This window comes from Rhinatrema bivittatum, chromosome 4 (genome assembly GCF_901001135.1).
Source record: "Rhinatrema bivittatum chromosome 4, aRhiBiv1.1, whole genome shotgun sequence".
Lineage (NCBI taxonomy): Eukaryota > Metazoa > Chordata > Amphibia > Gymnophiona > Rhinatrematidae > Rhinatrema > Rhinatrema bivittatum.
The window spans coordinates 141,051,529-141,070,603 of NC_042618.1; the positions used below are offsets into that span (position 1 = coordinate 141,051,529).

The following is a 19,075-nucleotide window of genomic DNA, read 5'->3' on the forward strand; positions in this document are numbered from 1 at the left end:
AGGATGTGGCTGAGACAAAGCTGGTGCTGACATAACCTCCCCAAATTTAAAATTCTTATGGCTTGACATGCCTGCCTTTCCTGATGACATTTTGGATTTGAAAATATCCCTCTTTGTTTTGGTTGGGGGACTCACTGTTGTCTTGTATAAAAAGTTCACTACTAACTGTGTGCTTGCCTTGGCCTCTAATATCTTGCCTGACATGATGGGATTTTATCAGGTGCAGTACCTGCTTACTGGGATTTAAGTGTTGGCCAAAAGATATTTTAATATTTATTATTTTCAATGAAGTGGATATGTGTGTGATGTTGAACAACACACAAAGAGAATGCACTATGGTACTATTTTAGAATTTTAGTCTTCAGACTAGTGCACTGCACACACACACACACAGAGCACAGAATAATGTATATAATGTTCTAATATGGTGTAAGTGAGTAGTACAGCTGTGCATTAGTATTGCAAAATTAATCCACAAACTGGCTGGCTGTACCTGTGACTGGTGACTGGCACTGCCTGCTTCTTTTTAGATATACTGACTCTGGTGCACAGACCTAGACAAAGAGACTTAAAAAAGCCTCTTTATCTTAGGCACTGTGGTGTAGTATAGCTAGCAAGCATAAAACTTAGGGTTGCCAAGTGGCTTCAGATTTTCAGGACAGGTTGATCCACTCCTGGATTTATCCCATTGTATGCTGGGACTTGTTGCTCTGATTTCCCTATTGCAGTCCCTTAGAAAAGCAAGAGTATAAATCCCTGCATTGGAGTGGGATAAAACCAGGAATGAATCAGCCTGTCCTGATAATCTGAAGTCAGTTGTCAACCCTAGTAATACTAGTGCTAGTTGGCATTAGGGGTGTGCATTCGTTCCCTATGAATTGGCAATCCACAACGTATAGGGACTTATTCATTGTATTTGTGGGGAAGCGAAACGTATCGCGATTCCCCACGAATACAACGAATCTTCGCTGAATTATTCGGCTGTCTAAAGGAGCCAATTTAAACAAATCCCCCACCCTCCTGTCCCCCCCAAATACTTACCAAAACTCCCTGGTGGTCCAGTGGGGGGTCCGGGAGCCATCTCCTGCACTCACACCCTCGGCTGCAGGTTTCAAAATGGCGCCGATAGCCTTTGACCTACTATATCACAGGGGCTACCGATGCCATTGGTCAGCCCCTGTCACATGGTAGGAGCAATGGATGGCCGACACCATCTTGTGCTCCTACCATGTCACAGGGGCTGACCAATGGCACAGGTAGCCCCTGTGACATAGTAAGGGCAAAGGCTATTGGCGCCATTATGATTACTGGCAGCCGACGGCCCGAGTGCAGGAGATCACTCCCAGACCCCTGCTGGACCACCAGGGGCTTTTGGCAAGTCTTGGGGGACCCTCCTGACCCCCACAAGACTTGCCAAAAGTCCAGCAGGGGTCCATGAGCGACCTCCTGCACTCGGGCCGTCGGCTGCCAGTAATCAAAATGGCGCCGATAGCCTTTGCCCTTACTATGTCATAGTGGCTACCGGTGCCATTGGTCAGCCCCTGTCACATGGTAGGAGCAATGGATGGCCAGTGCCATCTTGTGTTCCTACCATGTGACAGGGGCTGACCAATGGCACTGGTAGCCCCTGTGACATAGTAGGTCAAAGGCTATTGGCACCATTTTGAAACCAGCAGCCGAGGGTGTGAGTGCAGATGGCTCCCGGACCCCCCGCTGGACCACCAGGGAGTTTTGGTAAGTCTTGGGGGGGTCAGGAGGGTGGGGGGGGGGGGGTTGTAGTTAATTTAATTTTAGCTGGGACGAAGGGGCCCCCTTTGCCGAATGCAACATATCTGCCCCCCAATGACTACGAATCCCGAATGCAACATACGGCGTCCCTCTGCACATCCCTAGTTGGCATTGCTGCTGGTTCACTGCAATAGGTCTAAAATAATGTTAAATCACTGCAGCCATTCAGCCACAGCCTCTCCCCAGAAGGGAAGAAGTGGCTTTTAAGCATAAACCTTCCTCTTGGTCAGTGGAATAGACAATGAGATATTAAATAAAATAAAAATTAAAAACCTGTGCAAATGAACACAACAGCCAATAGGATTAGGATAGAATGTTTCTAATGTTAAACAACAAGAGTGCACTGTTGATTCAGAACACTGTGCAATTCAGAGCTCAACTCAACAGCTAAAAGCACTGTCTCCTTCAGAAGATTCAAATGCAAATTGAAAAAGTTTGCACACACTATAAGAAGAATACTCAGAGAGGTGATTTACTGATTTAGAAAAATGCTTCATTCTGATAAGTTCCCTTACATTGTCAGTCTGGTTTCCATAACAGCAGATCCTGGTTATTCTCTGACCTCACACATGAGTCATAGACATTAGGGTTGGTTGCTATGGAAACTCCCATACAACATATCCAGACTCAGGCTCTATCTTTACAATATAGCTATGCAAGTGTATGGGAAATGAAATCAAATGAAATGAATGACATATGTTTCATTTGTGGGAAGCACCCATTTGTTTTTGGGGCCCCATGAATGAAACGAAAGAGGCATATTTGTAACAGATTTAATATTCGTTTTAAACGCATGCACATTCCTAGAACAGGGGTAGAAAAGCCTGAGAAAGTGCAGTTGGAAGAAAGGACTAGGTCAAGGCAGTGGCCAGGTTGCTGAGTGGGAGCAGTAGAGCATAGTTTGAGGTCAAATGTGGAGATTAAATTGATGGACTTTGAGGCAAAAAAATCAGAAGAGCCATCAAATGGAGGTTAAAGTTCCCAAGGACAAGGGGAATGGAAGATAGTTCCAGGAAGAATGAAAGTCAGAATCCAAGTCAGCAAGGAAGGATAGGGGGGACTTATCAGGAGGGTGGCAGATTACAGCTGCCTGGAAAGAAAGTAGGGTGAACAGATGGATAGAGTGGGCTTCAAATAAAGAAAAGGAGTGGGCTTGAGTTGGAAGAAGGGATTGAAACCTGCAGGAGAAAGAAAGCAGCAGCCCAACACTGCTTTCATGGCCTATCAAGCATTGTGTATGGGAGAAATGATAATCTCCATGGTAGAGAGTAGCAATAGATGCAGAGTCCTCAGGGCAAAGCCAAGTCTCAATCAAAGCAAGAAGATGCAAGGAATGAGAAATAAAGAAATCATGAATGTAGGCAATCTTACTGGAAGTAGAATAGGCATTCCATAGGGAACAAGAGAAGGGGAGATAAGAGGCAGGAAGCAGGGGAACAGGGATAAGCTTGGAAGGGTGATGAGCTGAAATACTCAGATAAAGTAACAGTAGCCTTTGAGGGCCAGGATTGGGTTTGATGTCTCCAGTTGAAAGGAAGAAGAGAAATGATTTTACTTTCTAACCCTTTACAGCAAATACCACTATTGTAGTTCAATTTGCAATTTATTTGTATTTTTGGCAATATAATCAGTCTGTACTGAACTGAGGAAGGGAGCATAGTTCCCAAAAGCTAGTCACAAATATATTTAGTCCTATAAAAATGTATCTCTCATAACTTTTTTGTTGACCCTTATTTGTAGGTATTTGATTCTAAGATAAGAGCAACACATTAGTCTAAGACGGAGGAATTCCCAAAGCATTAAGAAGCAGCTCCCTCTGGGATTGCCCCCACCAGCAAGAATAAAGAAGCTATAGCTAATAAGAATATAAGAATTGCTATGCTGGGTCAGACCAAGGTCCATCAAGCCCAGCATCCTGTTTCCAACAGTGGCCAATCCAGGTTGCAAGTACCTGGCAGAACCCATAAAGTAGATCTAATTCCTTTTACTCACTCCCAGGGATAGCAACAGCTTTCTTTAGTCTACCTGGCTATATGTTATGGACTTTTCCTCCAGGAACTTGCCCAAACCTCTTTTAAACCCTGCCATGTTAGTCACCTTGATAACATCCTTTGGCAAAAGATTCCACAGCTTGATAGTGCACCGAGTGAAAAAGTACTTTCAATGGTTTATTTTGAATCTGCTGGTTGTTAGTTTCATAGAGTGTCCCCATGTTTTACTATTATTTGAAAGTGCAAATAATTGTCCTTTATTTATCCATTCCACCCCATTCATGATTTTATAAACTTCTATTATGTCCCATCTCAGCCATTTCTTTTCCAAGCTGAAGAACCCTAGCCTGCATAGCCTCTCATAATAGGAGAGATGTTCCAGCCCCTTTATCGTTTTTATCACCCTCCTCTAAATCCTTTTCTAGTTCTGCTATGTCTTTTTTATGAGACGGGGCAACCAGAACTGCACACAGTACTCAAAGGGCGGTTGATCAATGGCTTGATACAGAAGCAATATGATATTTTCTATTTTATTCTCCATTTCTTTATGGATCATTCCTAACATTTTATTTGATTTTCTGACTGCCATTGCACACAGAGCTGAGGCTTTCAAAGTATTGTCCACTAGGATTCTAAGGTCCTTTCCTGGATACTAACTCCCAATACAGAACCCAGCATCATATACATCTAGTTGGGATTATTTGTATCTATATGGATCACTTTACACTTTTCCACATTAAATTTCATCTGCCATGCAGTTGTCCAGTTTCCTTCTGCAGTTCCTTGCAATCTGCTGCTGTTTTAACAGCTTTGAATAATTTTGTGAGTTCTGAAAATTTGATTACCTCACTCTTCATTCCCTTTTGCAGATCATTTATGAATATGTTAAACAGCACAGGTATTAGTACTGATCTCTGTGGTATTCCACTAATGACCTTTCTCCATTTGGAAAACTGACTGTACTGACCTACCCTCTATTTCAGACTGTTTAATCAGGTGGGGAAAAAAGGGGAATTGGATTCAGATGACAACCGGGCCCCGACTTTTATGGTCTGGGATACTGATACTCAGACAGTAAGTGAAAAAGCACAGGACTGCCTCTGCAGCCAAGTCCAAAAGCATAGCATGATCATGCAGCATTGTCTGAATTATCAAGAAGGCTGCTCACCCTGTTAAAATGTTGCTAGCAGTAATTTTATTCTGGGTTTGACAATTGCTTGGCTTTGATTGTAAATTTTACTACTTTAATATAAGCATTGGGGTTAACCAACATGGAGTGGCAATTATTACCTTTAACAGAAACATGGGGGTAACCTGCACGGAGAGGCAGTTACTACCATAAGAAGCTTGCTGGGCAAACTGGATAGACCATTTGGTCTTTTTCTGCTGTCATTACTATGTTTCTATGTATTCAACATTCACTACAGAAAACAATAGAAACAAGTTGTTCCCAAATCTTTGAGGCCACAGCAAATAAGTGGGGGGAAATCTTAATAAGTTTGGTACCACTGTTTGTTGCTAATGGTGAAGATTTTACTACTTGGGGCAATGATGGAAACATTTTTAAATAAAGAAGCTCCTGCAACTTTAGGCTTGACATGATCAATGATATCAGCCCTTCATATAAAAATTATCTATTAGTGAGGTTCTGGTGAAATGTCAAGGCTTAATAAGGCTTGACATAAGACAAAATAGTATCAGAAATTAAGAGAGCATGCGATAGGCACTGAAGACTTAATTGCAGGGAAGTGAACCCGGGGATCAAGTAGAGTTTGCGGTGTATAACAGATCTTGTCATCATGCTTAGGAGCTCTTTCTTTGCAACTGCATCAAAATCACCTTCAAGAGCAACTCCAAAAGACCATGTGGGATATTTCATATCTTGCTTCTTCTGCCTCTCAGCCTGGAGGGATACATGGGAAAGCTTGATGCCTGACAGGTTCTTCCCCTGCAATACAAGGAGGTGGAGCTGTTTGTGAAGGTGTTCAGATTACAAAACATCCCATTAGCCTTATGGGTAGCGAGAAACATCTGCAAGCTGATCCATGCAAAAGACATCATGGAATGAATGACCAACCTACCAGAAGCCCCTGCATCATGGTATGGCAGAACATTGCATCTAGGAGACCAATAAGCTGACAGAAAGACACTGCATACATGGACATAAAGGGAGGTTTACTCACAAGGCATTCATGCACATGTGAGGTTTATGGGCAGCCTGAGGGGTTGCACAAAAGGAGAAGGCCTCAGCTGTTCTGGGAGTGCTCTTTTGCACAGGATCTACTGAAAGCAATGGACATGGAATTCAGAGTCTGCATCCTGAGAAAATATGTGACCCACTAATCAATACTCTATGGGCTATTCCCAAAGTCACTAACATGGGACACCATCCATGATGCCCGGAGGCTTCTTTGCTGCATCATAGATGCCCTCTTCTTTGTTTGGAATCCCCTTGTGCATCAGAGGGAAATGGTAGCCATTCAGGCAAACTGAAAACTGATCCAGAGCTTGATCCAGGATAGCACCATCACTGACAACCCAGAGGAGGAAGATGAGAAATGAAAATTATTTCCAATATGAGACACTACAGGCCATGGGGTAGCCAGATTACTGCAAGCAGGCTAAAACACTAAAGAAACAATCTGGGTCTGTCTGACAAGTTGGTGGTGGCCTAGCACTATCTAGTTAAAAAAGTCCTTCATGTAATCTGGTAATCAACACAAATTATTTAACTGATCCCTTCAATTGTATCAGATGTTAGTTTTTATTTTTTCAATGTATGTGATTTGACCTTGTTGTGTTTACAATGGGGTCAATTTCAAATGATTTAGATGCCTAACTTTCGGGCCGATACAGTAAGGAGCGGTAGGAAGTGCTGCGTTAGTGCCGGGCACACCCGCGTTTGCCACACGCACAGTCCGGCTCACCTACCGCTCGATACTGTATTTAAATAGCTTGCAAATGCAAGCCGCGTCCAAGAAGCGTCTGTGAAGCGTTAGGCCCGCGCAACCCATTTTACTGTATAGGCGCTTAATACAGCGCCTATACAGTATCCTGGGTGCGCTGGTAACTGTCATTTCAAATGTCATTTCAAATGACATTTGAAATGACAGGCACCAGGAAGTGGATCCCATGAAAACCTAAAACTTAAAATCCCCTCCTCCCGAAGCGGCTCGACATGTACCAACTTACCTTTTGTGGTTTTTCAGCCCTTTCAGCCTTCTCTGCCGAACTCCGGAGGGGGCAGCCGGCGGCAAAAGCGGCTCGCACCCCCCCCCCCCCCCGCGCAGGTCCCGGTTCTCCTGGGAGCCAGCTCGACTTCTGGCTGACAGCTAACCCCCTCCCCCCCAAAAGACTGTTGAGTTACGGCCTTGGAAGCGAACTTTCATGGGCTTGAGCGCCCAAATTGACGGGCGCTCAAGCCAATGAAAGCACAGGGACGGGCAGGCAAATGATAGGGAAAAACTACTGCACACACTAGATTGTAAAAGAGCTTTAGCACACTACAAAGAAAGAACAAACTTGGACTCCCATGTTTCTCAACTCTTTGTCTCCTTTGACCCAAAGGCACCTGGATTACCAGTGGCTAAACGCACCATCTCCAGCTGGATAGTACAGTGCATCAAATTCTGCTATGATAAACAGAATTTACAATTACATTCTTCTCCTAAAGCTCACCAAGTCAGAGCAGTAGCAGCCTCCTTGGCACACCTTAAGAATGTACAACCCATAGACATTTGCAAGGCAGCTACATGGTCATCGCTTCATACCTTCACATCTCACTACTGCCTTGATCAACAAGCAGCCACTGATGCGAAGATAGGGCAAGCAATACTGCAATCTCTATCCTCCTGTCCACGGTGACTGCCACACTGTCAAAGATCACGTACAAACATGTATATCATAAACAACGTGATCGAGTGCTTGGGACTCCCATGACAGCATGGCTAATTCAGCCCTGCTATCGACAGGAAAAAGCAAGTTTGCTTACCGTAAACGATGTTTCCGTAGATAGCAGGATGAATTAGCCATGCTGATCCACCCTCCTACTTGGCAGTCACCAAGTCTTCAACTAAACTAAGGCTTAATCACAGACTGAGGAGATTCCGTTACTTTCCTGCACGGGAACACACGCGTAGCCGCAGAGAGCAAAGCTCTGTTCTCTGCTTTGACAAGCTCCGCCTCCCGGGCCTGATTGACAGATCCCATGACAGCATGGCTAATTCATCCTGCTATCTATGGAAACATCGTTTACAATAAGCAAACTTGCTTTTTCCTCCCCAGATCTAAACAAACCCCTGGGATTGTCTCCACTCAATGTGGCTAAAAATGTGTGTTTTGTGGAAGGCAATTTTCAGACAGCCAATTCAGATAAAAATGCTTATCTGCAGAAATTCCTTTGAACATGATCCTCTTAATAATTGCAATATCTGTTATCTATAATAATCACTTTGTGAAACATTATTCTCAATACATTTTGTTTTATTTAAAATATACATAACAGAAAAGAGAAATGATCAGAATAGAAGATTTTTATGCTCATTTGCCATTATACCCTATGGGCCGGATTTTAAATGCCCTGCGCGCATAAATCCAGCCGGATTTATGCGCGCAGGGCCCTCGTGCGCTGGCGTGCCTATTTTGCATAGGCCGCCGGCACGCGCACAGCCCCGGGATGCGCGTAAGTCCCGGGGCTTCGTAAAAGGGGCGGGGAGGGGGCGTGTCCGGGGTCAGGGGGCGGTTTGGGGCAGGACTGGGGGCGTGGCGCCAGCCTCCGGACCAGCCCCCGGGTTGGGTGATGACGCGCCAGCAGCTTGCTGGCGCGTGCAGATTTACGTCTGCTTTCAGCAGGCGTAAATCTGCCAACAAAAGGTAGGGGGGGTTTAGATAGGGCCGGGAGGGTGGGTTAGGTATGGGAAGGGAAGGGAAGGTGCGGGGGGGTGGAAAGAAAGTTCCCTCCGAGGCCGCTCCGATTTCGGAGCGGCCTCGGAGGGAACAGGCAGCGCGTGCCGGGGTCAGCACGCGCAGATTGCATAAATGTACAACCCCCTTGCGTGCGCCGAACCCGGATTTTATAAGATACACGCGGCTACGCGCGTATCTTATAAAATCCAGCGTACTTTTGTTCGCGCCTGGTGTGTGAACAAAAGTACACGCTCGCGCAAATTTATAAAATCTGCCTCTATGTTTCTATGAAATGGGAGATTCCTAATATATGCTACCTGTAGGAGCTGAATTGATTTCTGTGCATTGTTTCTGTGTTCTGTTTATGCTGGTTCACATCATTTCCTATGACAGGTTGTCTCCTGTGTCTCTCAGCTATGCATGGGGCCAGATTGTAGCTGTGAGATCAAGCCTTTCATAAGGCAAGATGAGGGTAAGAACATTTACAGATGGCTCTCTACTGGTAATTCATCTTTGGTTCAAAGTTATTTACCTCCCTGTTAAAAAGGGGGATTCTGAATTTCTCAGGCTGTCTTCCACCATACCCCTCCACCCACACACCCCAGTTCCTGTTTTTCTTATATGGATTGTTAATGGAGCAGAGGCTTGATTTACTGCAGCTTTTTCCTATTAAAGTGGGCCCTGTCTTCAATTAAACTGCACCTATATACTCAACTTTGAGACTTCAAATCTTTTCCCTGGCATTGGTTTTGCTCCTTTCTGGGCTCTTGATGCAAGTTAGAGTTGATGATGGCATGACAGAATGGTGATGTATTAACAGTCAAAACTAAAAATATTTTCACCCAAATTTGTAGCGAATAAGGACTCATAGAGGGTGTCTCCCACATTTTCAATGGGCTTCACATGCCTTCTCATAGAACTACAGTCTATTCTACAGATAGGTGTGTTTTTAATTTGTGACTGATAAGCTTTTGATAGATATTTTTATATGCATAAAATAAAGTGAAACAAAAAAGAATCTTCTCAAATGACCTATGATTAAACTTTAAAGCATATTGATTGGATGGAAGTTAAGTATGATAAACACAGGCCAATTTAGCCTTTTTTTTTATGATGCTTATATAATATACTGTATTTAATAATTTTTTCACTAAGAAAGCCTTGGGGTTCTATTTTTTTTTTTTTTTTTTGTATTTTTTAATGTATTAATGATAGCATTCATTCCTCAGGGATCAGTCCTCTCCTCAACTTTATTTAATATCGTCCTGCAAGCCCTCTGTCAGGTTATAGAAAATCTTGGCTTAACTTTAAAAACGTTATGTTGATGATATGCAGCTTTATTTCCCAGTTAATGATAACATAAGTGATTTTTTTTCTTTTATTACCAAAAATTTGGAGGTAATTAGTACCTGGTTAAGGAACAACCAGCTATATGTTAAACCTGCTAAAACTGAGAGCTTGTGGATTACTTGCCACCCTACCCTTGTTGATTGCTTGTGACCAATTATTGAAGGGGTACCTATAACATTCACTGAGGGATTTGGATGTCTGTTTTGACTCCCATTTGTTTTTACACCACAGATTAGCACTATTTTGAAGTCAGGAATTTTTAAACTGAGGCTATTGTGCCTATTAAAAAACATTACCAGAGACAAATTTTCGGTCAGTGGTTCAAGCATTTGTTCTAAGACCACGGACTTCTGTAATTCTCTGTTAGTGGCTTTGCCAAACTGCCATATCAGTGCACTCCAGCTTTTGCAAAATGCAGCAGCTCGGTTAATTCTGGGTCAGCCTACATGGGAGCATGTGACCCGAATGTTAAAATAATTACATTGGCTGTCTGTTAAGTTTAGAATACAGTTTAAGGTTCTTTATCTGATATTTAAGATCAATAATCAGGATGGTCCATCTATCTTGCCCATATACTCTCTCCATATTCTTCCTTGCAGAGCCTTTGCTCTGTGGGAAAGCAGTTGCTTTCAGTTCCATCTGTAAAGCATGCACATTTGCAAGCTACTCGAGCCCAGGCTTTCCTAGTTATAGGCCCTGTCATGTGGAATGCCTTCCCTGTTATATAAATCCTTCCAGTTGTTAAAAGGGCATGATAGGGAGCTACGGGAAAAATGGGAGAGAGACTGTAAAAGGCTGTATCGAATTGTGTAAGTGTTGGGGTCAAGTTGGATGAGTATGAGTGCCTGCGTTAATATACATTTCAGTTTTGGACTGGGATCCTGCCTGGAATCCTGAAGCTTATTTTAGTTAGCCATGATTAACTACTGAGAGTCTGCCTCAGTAGAATCAGAATAAAACAATTTCAGCTTGACTGCCGATGATCTCTACATTACAATGAAGATAAATAATGTTAAATGAAATCTTCACGTATACTGTAATGCTACCTGCCTAGCTGGAGACAGAAACAAACTGAGATAAAAAGGCAGAGGGGTCACCATTCAGTGGCGACAAAATAGACAAAGGGGGAGATTTATCGAGCTGTGGTTTTTTTTTTTTTTATTGCAGGGAGAGGGGAAATATCATGAGGCGTATCCCCGCAATATTTAGCCATTCTCTGACAAAATATTGTGGTGATATTGCCATGCAATTTCTTATCATGGGACAAATGTGTGACAAAAATATCATGTGGTGAAATGGGGCCGTCATCACGTTAAAGGGCTCTAGGCTCTAAAGACTCCCCTCCCCCTAAAAAAATGTGACAAATTCCCCCTGGGTCTCTCGAGACTCTGGCCTCCTAAAAATAAAAATCAGCTTTGAAACTGTGTGGCAGCGCCCTGACCCCCTCCCAAGCCTCTCCCCTTAGTGGATGAACCACCTCGGCACAAGCAACACCCCCCTCCATATGTGCACCCCCTGCTCTTATCCCCCTCACCCAACAGAAAACATTAATCCCTGGTGTCCAGAGTCCCCCCCCCCTCCCCCACCCATGGTGGCAATCCAACCTCCATTTCCATGACATCCGAACCTTAAAACTATTCCTGCTGGGCTAGTGGGGGCCAGGAACGGCCCCTAGCTCCAGGCCCAGTCGACATCATTTTCCAAAATGGCACCGACCAGCCTTTGCTCCAACATGTGGTAGGGGCAAAGGCGTTGACTAGGTCTGAAGCTAGGTGGTGCTCCAGGTCACCGCTAGCCCACCAGGGATCATTTTTAAGTTGCAGAGAGTTCAGGGGGTTGAGGTAGGATTTCCCCACCGACCACCAGGGTATATTTTGGATGTAAGTGGGAAGGGGACCCTAGACTCCAGGGATTAATGCTTTCTATTGGGTCAGGAGACTGAGTTGCAGATATTGGGGGGGGGGGTGTCTTTGCTTGTGCCAGGGGTTTCTGCCACTAAGGGGAGAGGTTTGGGAAGGGACAGGGCATCATTGTGTGTTTTAAACTCTGTTTTTTTTAATTATTTTGGGGCCCGAGCCACCTCTATAAGTGGTGGTAGGGGGTAGCAGGGATCTCAAAAGACTCTCAAAGGACATTTTCTCATGTTTGGAGCAAAGAGTTTTTGGCCACTTAGCCTTTTACATTCTACTGTGGGACCATCGGAGACCCCCGCTAGCCTCCTGATCCTCCCACAGTAAAATAACTATACCTCCCTCAAATATTATAAAATAATGCAGTTGATTTTTTTTATGTCAGCTGCATTAATTTATTAGCATAGGATTAGATATGCATGAGCTGCTTTGTATAGATTTGCAAAATTCATGCATGGAAATGCCATGCAAAGCAGCTCATTTTAATAGGGACTGATTTCAGGCCCAAAAGTGATATATCCGCAATATACAGTGTTTATCACGCACTAAACACCGTTTAATGCGCATTGCAGCCATATCGCAGCTTTGTAAATCTAGGCCAAAACTAATTAACTGGTTTACTTTGTGTGGATATTCTGCCACACTTACGGGCTGATACAGTACAGTGTGCTCGAATACTGGTTAAGTGTGCAGCTGAATATCTGGTTAAATCTATCTGCACATAGCTTGTATGGTTAGATTCATTAATGCAAACAGAGTTGTCCCTACAACTTTAGTTAGTTAGTGGTGCATATCATGCAAACTGGCTAAATTTGAAAAACTGACCTGAGCATGCCTTGATCCACCCCTTTTGTCCAGGTAAATCTGTGAGCACAGCAATTTTATTTGGAAAAAATTAGTCAAACAGTGGGGGAATATTTAACTGGTTTAATTTATATGGTTAAAAGTCAATTTTAACTGCATAAATCTTTTTGAATATTAATCCGCGAGTGACCTCGTGTCATGTGACAGATGTCTGCCTGACTTGTTCCCATCTTTTTTTTTTGGAAGACAGAATATAACCCATGGTCTGTGCTTTTATAGGCATATGGTTTGAGAATATTGTTTCTCGGCCTTTTGACCAAAATCAAGTGTAGTGTGTGATGATATCTTGTTAAATATAATTAAAATTCAAGTTCTTGCCAGTCCAAAAATTCTGTGCGGTTACAGTTTCATGTAATATATTTTCTATTAATCTGACATTTTATTTTTAAAATAATGCAATGTACAGGCTTATATAGTCTGACTAATGCTTACAGTTGTATGACAATGCCTGTTTTGCCAAAATCATAAAGCTTTCTTATGCCCATTTTGCCTTTAATTATGCAAGATCAGCTCTATAATTCCATCCCTTCATTATACTGGGGACACATTCATTGATGTTTAATGGATAAAGCCAAGTGTATAATGGCATGTTTCTCTCCTAGGTTTCTGGTGACATAAATAAACCACTTGACCTTCAGTCTTATGGTTTCCAAAAGCAGATAGATAGATAGATAGGGGGCAGAATGGGCACAGTCGATACAAACAAGTAGATGAGCACACGCTTACCAGTGGCACAATGTTTTCTGTTGAATGCAGCAGCTGGAACAATATGCTTGGGAGGCAGCAGCGGGATTAGCTACACACGACTTACTGCTGAATTACAGTCGGGAGCTGTGTACATTTTAGAGAAACGGACACCCAGGTTGCATTGTGTCCAGGACAACAAGTGGGGGTGGATCTGACAAGCCTACAACACTTTCAAGCCTTAGTGAAAAGGAGGGCCTTTCCCTAACCTTTTTTTTTTTTTTTTGCTAGCTGCCTTGTATTTATATGAACAACTAGTGTTTTAACAACAGATGGAGGGCAGGGACCAATGAAAGAGCCCTGCCACAGGTCAGACAACTTCCCCATAGTAACATTGGGATGTCTGGGAGCGTCTGCTTTGCTTTTTAAATTTTAATTTTCAAATACTGTCTTCTTCCTATATTATTTATGACAATGTCCTTGCTATATGAAACCCACATATTTAATACTATTAAAAAATTAATTATAAATCACTGCACCAAACATTCAAGTGCAACTCAAAACCATTCTTTTTTTTTTCCTGCAGGTTACATTTGCTTCAACTACTGATTTGTTTAAATTGCAGCCTACATTCTTCGAAATAACCACTGTAAGATATCAGGTTTGAACTACAAAAACAAAAGTTATTTTTTAAATTACTATTTTGTATAATATTTACATTAAATTAAATATAAATGAATGACCTTGCACTCCAAGCCACAAGTATTAGCAGGATGAATTTTAATAAGAGAACAAAGGATAAACACATTTGGCATTGACAGTCAGCGCTCATTTTCTGCCAGGCCATGCCAGGTTGCCAACCTGGAGCCTTTCTGAACTGCAGCAAATGTCTTCCTTTTCCACGTGGTAACAGAGGGGAAGGTGGAGACTGCTGCTGGCCCCAACCCGGTACCATGTTTTGTTGTTGTTGACAGTTCCCTAAAATTAATCTTCAACAGCATTTCTTAATATAACCAATCTAAAGTCAACGAAACCTATATTTTATTGGCTGTCAGTATTTTGGCAGCAGATGACTGGTGAGACTTTATCTAGTCTATTATGCAATGCTGAAGGCCAAACTGCCCACAGGATAAAGTAGAGGCAGGCTAGAGAAGTGCTACCAAAATTGTGCAAAGTCTGCACTATAAGCCCGATAAAATGAGACTTAAGGGCCTAGAGGAGAGAAGAGAAAGGAGATATGATGGAGACATTCAAACACCTCAAAAGTACAAATAGGGGTAGATTTTCAAAGGGATATGCGCATAACCCCCGAAAATCTACCCCAAGCTCCCTCTGCACGCGCCGAGCCTATCTTGCATAGGCTCGGTGGCGCGCGCAAGCCCCGGGATGCTCGTATGTCCCGGGGCTTCGAATAAGAGGCGGACCGTGGGCGTGTCTGGGGGGGCATAGCAGCGGTCCGTGGGCGGGGCCAGAGGTGTGACTCGGTCAAGGGGCGGGGCCGAGTGCTCCGGCATAGAGGCCTGTGCCGGGGCAGGGAGTCAGCAGCGCGTGCAAGTAACTCAACAAAATAAGGTAGGGGGGATTTAGTTAGGGCTGGGGGGTAGGTTAGATAGGGGAAAGGAAGGGAAAGGTGGGGGGGGACCAAAAAAAAAAAAGTTCCCTCCAAGGCTCTCTGAAATCGGAGCGGCCTCGGAGGGATCGGAGGCAGGCTGCTCGGCTCGGCGTGCACAGGTTGCACAATTGTGCACGTCCCTGCGTGCGCCAACTCTGGATTTGATAACATGCGCGTGGCAGTGGGCGCATGTTATCAAATTGGGCGTAGATTTGTTTGAGCCGGGTTGCGCGAACAAATCTGCGCCCTTGCGTAAGTTTTAAGATTTGCCCCATAATGCACAAGAAGAAAGAGTTTTTCAGTGGAAAGACATTTCTAGAACAAATCTCAAACCAGGAGAAAACTTCATTTCAGAAACAATAGTCTCCAGTTTGGAAACTGAATAGCATTTGGAAAAATTCAGATTGTTCCTTGAAGCAATCATTAGATATGACCACAACAGAGTGGGGCGGATTTTCAAAGGGTTACGAGCATAACCCCGAGAATCCGCTCCTGCGCACGCCGAGCCTATTTTGCATAGGCCCGGAGATGCACGCAAGCCCCGGGACGCGTGTATTTCCTGGGGCTTGAAAAAGGGGGCGGGGTGGGGCCGGGGCCGGAGCCTCCAGGCACAGCGGCCATTTGCCACTGTGCCCGGGATCGCGGGCCGGCCGTTGGCCGACAGGAGTAACCTATGCCTGCCCAAAGGCAGGCGCAACTTAGAAGTTAAAGGTAAGGGGGGGGGGGGGGGTTTAGGTAGGGCTGGGGGGGGGGGTTAGGTAGGGGAAGGTGGGGGAGGGGCGGAGGGAACGGAGGAAGGCTGCGCGGCTTAGCACACGCAAGTTGAACAATTGTGCACCCCCTTGCGTGCGTCGACCCTGGATTTTATAACATGCGCGCAGCTGCGCGTGCATGTTATAAAATCGGGCGTAGATTTGTGCGTGCTGGGTTGCACGCACAAATCTACGCCTGTGCACAATTCTTAAAATCCGGCCCAGTGTGTATTAGGTGATATACAGTAGGTGAAAGCTTAGCTGGACAAACTACTTTGAATAAGGATCTCTGAATTACTAAGGCTTTTTGCCATTCTGTGTCCTTGGCAGAAAAGCTTGATAAATCAGTCCCTTAGTGATAGGAAATCGAATATAAATGTAAAAGAACAAGCCGAATCTGTGGCACTACAGTAGGTGGGCAAAATAGGAAGGCCAAACAAATGCTATTGTTGGTATTTGCCATCATGTTTAATCAGAATTACAGTACTTTTATCATCATATGTATGAAATGTACTGATCATGAAGTCTACATAATTCCATTGGTCAGCATTTTCATAAAACGATAAAAGACTTTTAGATAAAAAATGTAATCATTAAAAACCTGCACTGTCACTGAAGGGCATGTCTAAACTATAACTGGTCGATTTTCAAAGGCTTGTGTGCGCCAAAACTAGGAGCTATGTACTTGACTCGGACCCCCACGCACCATGTGGAAGTTAAAATGCCCGTGGCCATGCACGGATCTCCCGGTACATGCATAAAAAAGTTTTCTTAAAATAGGGCAAGGCATGGGCATGGTCTGTGTGGCGAGTGAGCGGGCCGGGATTGCACCATGAAGACAGCGCATAAGTATTTACGCGCACAAGCATGTGTTGGGGTATCCAACTGCGTGGATAGCATGTAAGTCATATAACAAAAAAAGCCAGGCTAGTCAACAGGGTTTCAAGGCTCCAGCTAACAGGGTAAAAGGGAAGCAAGTTAACTAGGGAGTTTAGGAAGTCCTTTCCTTTACTGGGGTGAACTGGGAAAAAGGCCTATTGCGTCACCATGGGTACCTGCTAAAATTCCCCCCACTTACATGTTTGAGATGGCATTTGTGCGAACATGCGCGCATCAGTATAAAATTATGTGTGCATGTATGCGCAGATAGCTGATTTTATAACACGCGTGTATATTGTAAAATTGACACGTTCGTATGAGTGAGCCAGCAAACATGCACGGGTCTTAAATTTTACTTCTAAGAGGATTGTAGAGTAAGAAAATAATAAGGCAGTCCTCTCTCATTGTGGCATATCTTTAATTCAAAATGAATACATATACAAATGTTTAGATTATTTTTTGCTTTCTTGCACTACAAAAATGTGGCAGAGTTGTATAATAATTTACAAGAAATCAGAGAGTTTATCAACATTGAATTCATGGTATTCAACAGGCACTCACCTGCTAATTTTAGGGGTGGGGAAGTGAGGATGAGGTCCAAAACTAGGGCAGTCCGTTAAACTTGAATAAAGCAAATATATTTCTTCTACCTTTGTTTTGCAATCAGTCTTAAAATTGGTTTCAAATACCAATTTTAAGACTCTAGCATACTTTGAAATTTGCAGCCCCTGGAAACATGGTAAAAGACGGGATCATCTTGGTATCTAGTCGTCTGTTGTCACCTGTCATTGGGGATTTGCTTTCCCCATCCATCAACTGAGAGCATCCCTTAATATCAGTCTTGCAGCACAGTGCTCTGTTTGCTCTCCTTGAAAAAGACATGCTGAAAGATACAGAATGCGGTTCACTAACCATTTCTGTGCATTGGCCACTTACAGGGGGGGTGGGGGTCAGAGGAAACGTAACGCTGAGGCGTGACAAAGGATGTGATGGAGTATGGCCAGTAGAATCATTCCCCTAACTGAACATCTGAATAGCTGCTTCAAAACGTGATGTCTTTCCTCATGCAGTGTTAAAGGCTGCTCCATTGCAAGGGTGTGAATAGCAATGGCTCCTTCAGTTGATAGCAAGGGTCTTTCTATTTCAAGTTGGCTCTCACTTGCTTTTAAAGAAGAGGCAAGGTAAGAAAAAAAAGGGGGGTTTTAAAGGCATACAGAACTGAGCTGGTTAAATTCTTACAGCCTTTAATTTTAATTCTAAATTGAGGCTGGCTCAAGACCATTGCTAGTGGTTTGTCTGCACTTGGTGGGAAAAGCTCTGATGCACAGAGCAGTCAACCCTACGGCATTCTGGAGACAATTTTCCACATAGGATCCTAGATGTGGAGCCCTGAATTTAACTTCTTTGTATAGCTTCTAAATGTAAGCTATGAAACAATTTTCAATTATCCCAGTTCTGTGCCCTTTGTGCAGATGTAATGTGACTTCATTTTCTAAACTTAGTTCAGTTTAATTTCAACTGACCTTGCAGACTGAGGAGGGTGTTCAATTTGTTGAAATGAGCTGCTTCTTCAAGTAAAAAACACCTATATCAAGCAACTTTGGACAGGGTAGTTAACCTCAATTATGACTCTACATAGGTAAAGGAGCTTCAGTCCATACATTTAGCTCCAATGGATAGGTTAACTTCCGATTTTATGCTCAGAGCACTGAGAAGGATACAACAGCAACATAGAAACAAGTCCCTTCCTCAAAGAGCTTATAATATGAGTAAACAGGTACATGAAGGTAAAGTTAATAAAACAGAAAATGTCATAATGCCTCTGTATTGCTCCATGGTGAGACCACACCTTGAATATTACTGTGCACAATTCTGGTCGCTGCATCTCAAAAAAGATATAGTTGTGATGGAGAAGATACAGAGAAGGACAACTAAAATGATAAAGGGGATGGAACAACTCCCCTATGAGGAAAGGCTGAAGAGGTTAGGGCTGTTCAGCTGGAGAAGAGTCGGCCGAGGGGGGATATAATAGAGGTAATTTAAGATCATGAGAGGTCTTGAATGAGTAGATGTGAATCGGTTATTTACACTTTTGGAAGGACTAGGGGGCATTCCATGAAGTTAGCAAGTAGCACATTTAAGACTAATCGGAGAAAATTATTTTTCACTCAATGCACAATAAAGCTCTGGAATTTGTTGTCAGAGGATGTGGTTAGTGCAGTTAGTGTAGCTGGGTTCAAAAAAGGTTTGGATAGGTTCTTGGAGGAGAAGTCCATTAACTCTGCTTAACCTATAATTCCCTTTCAGAAAACATACCTCCTCCAGACCCATCAGAGTCCT

General features: G+C 43.5%; 1 protein-coding gene across 1 annotated transcript in view; it reads left to right on the forward strand.

The window, feature by feature from the left end:
- The window catches only part of FOXA1 (forkhead box A1), a 79,676-nt gene extending 60,601 nt beyond the window's left edge, over window positions 1-19,075 (forward strand). Inside the window, exons 3-4 of the mRNA XM_029598906.1 lie at window positions 14,079-14,141; window positions 19,043-19,075. Of these exons, the coding sequence (XP_029454766.1) occupies window positions 14,079-14,101 (23 nt within the window). The 3' untranslated portion in view covers window positions 14,102-14,141; window positions 19,043-19,075. The remainder of the gene's footprint in view (window positions 1-14,078; window positions 14,142-19,042) is intronic.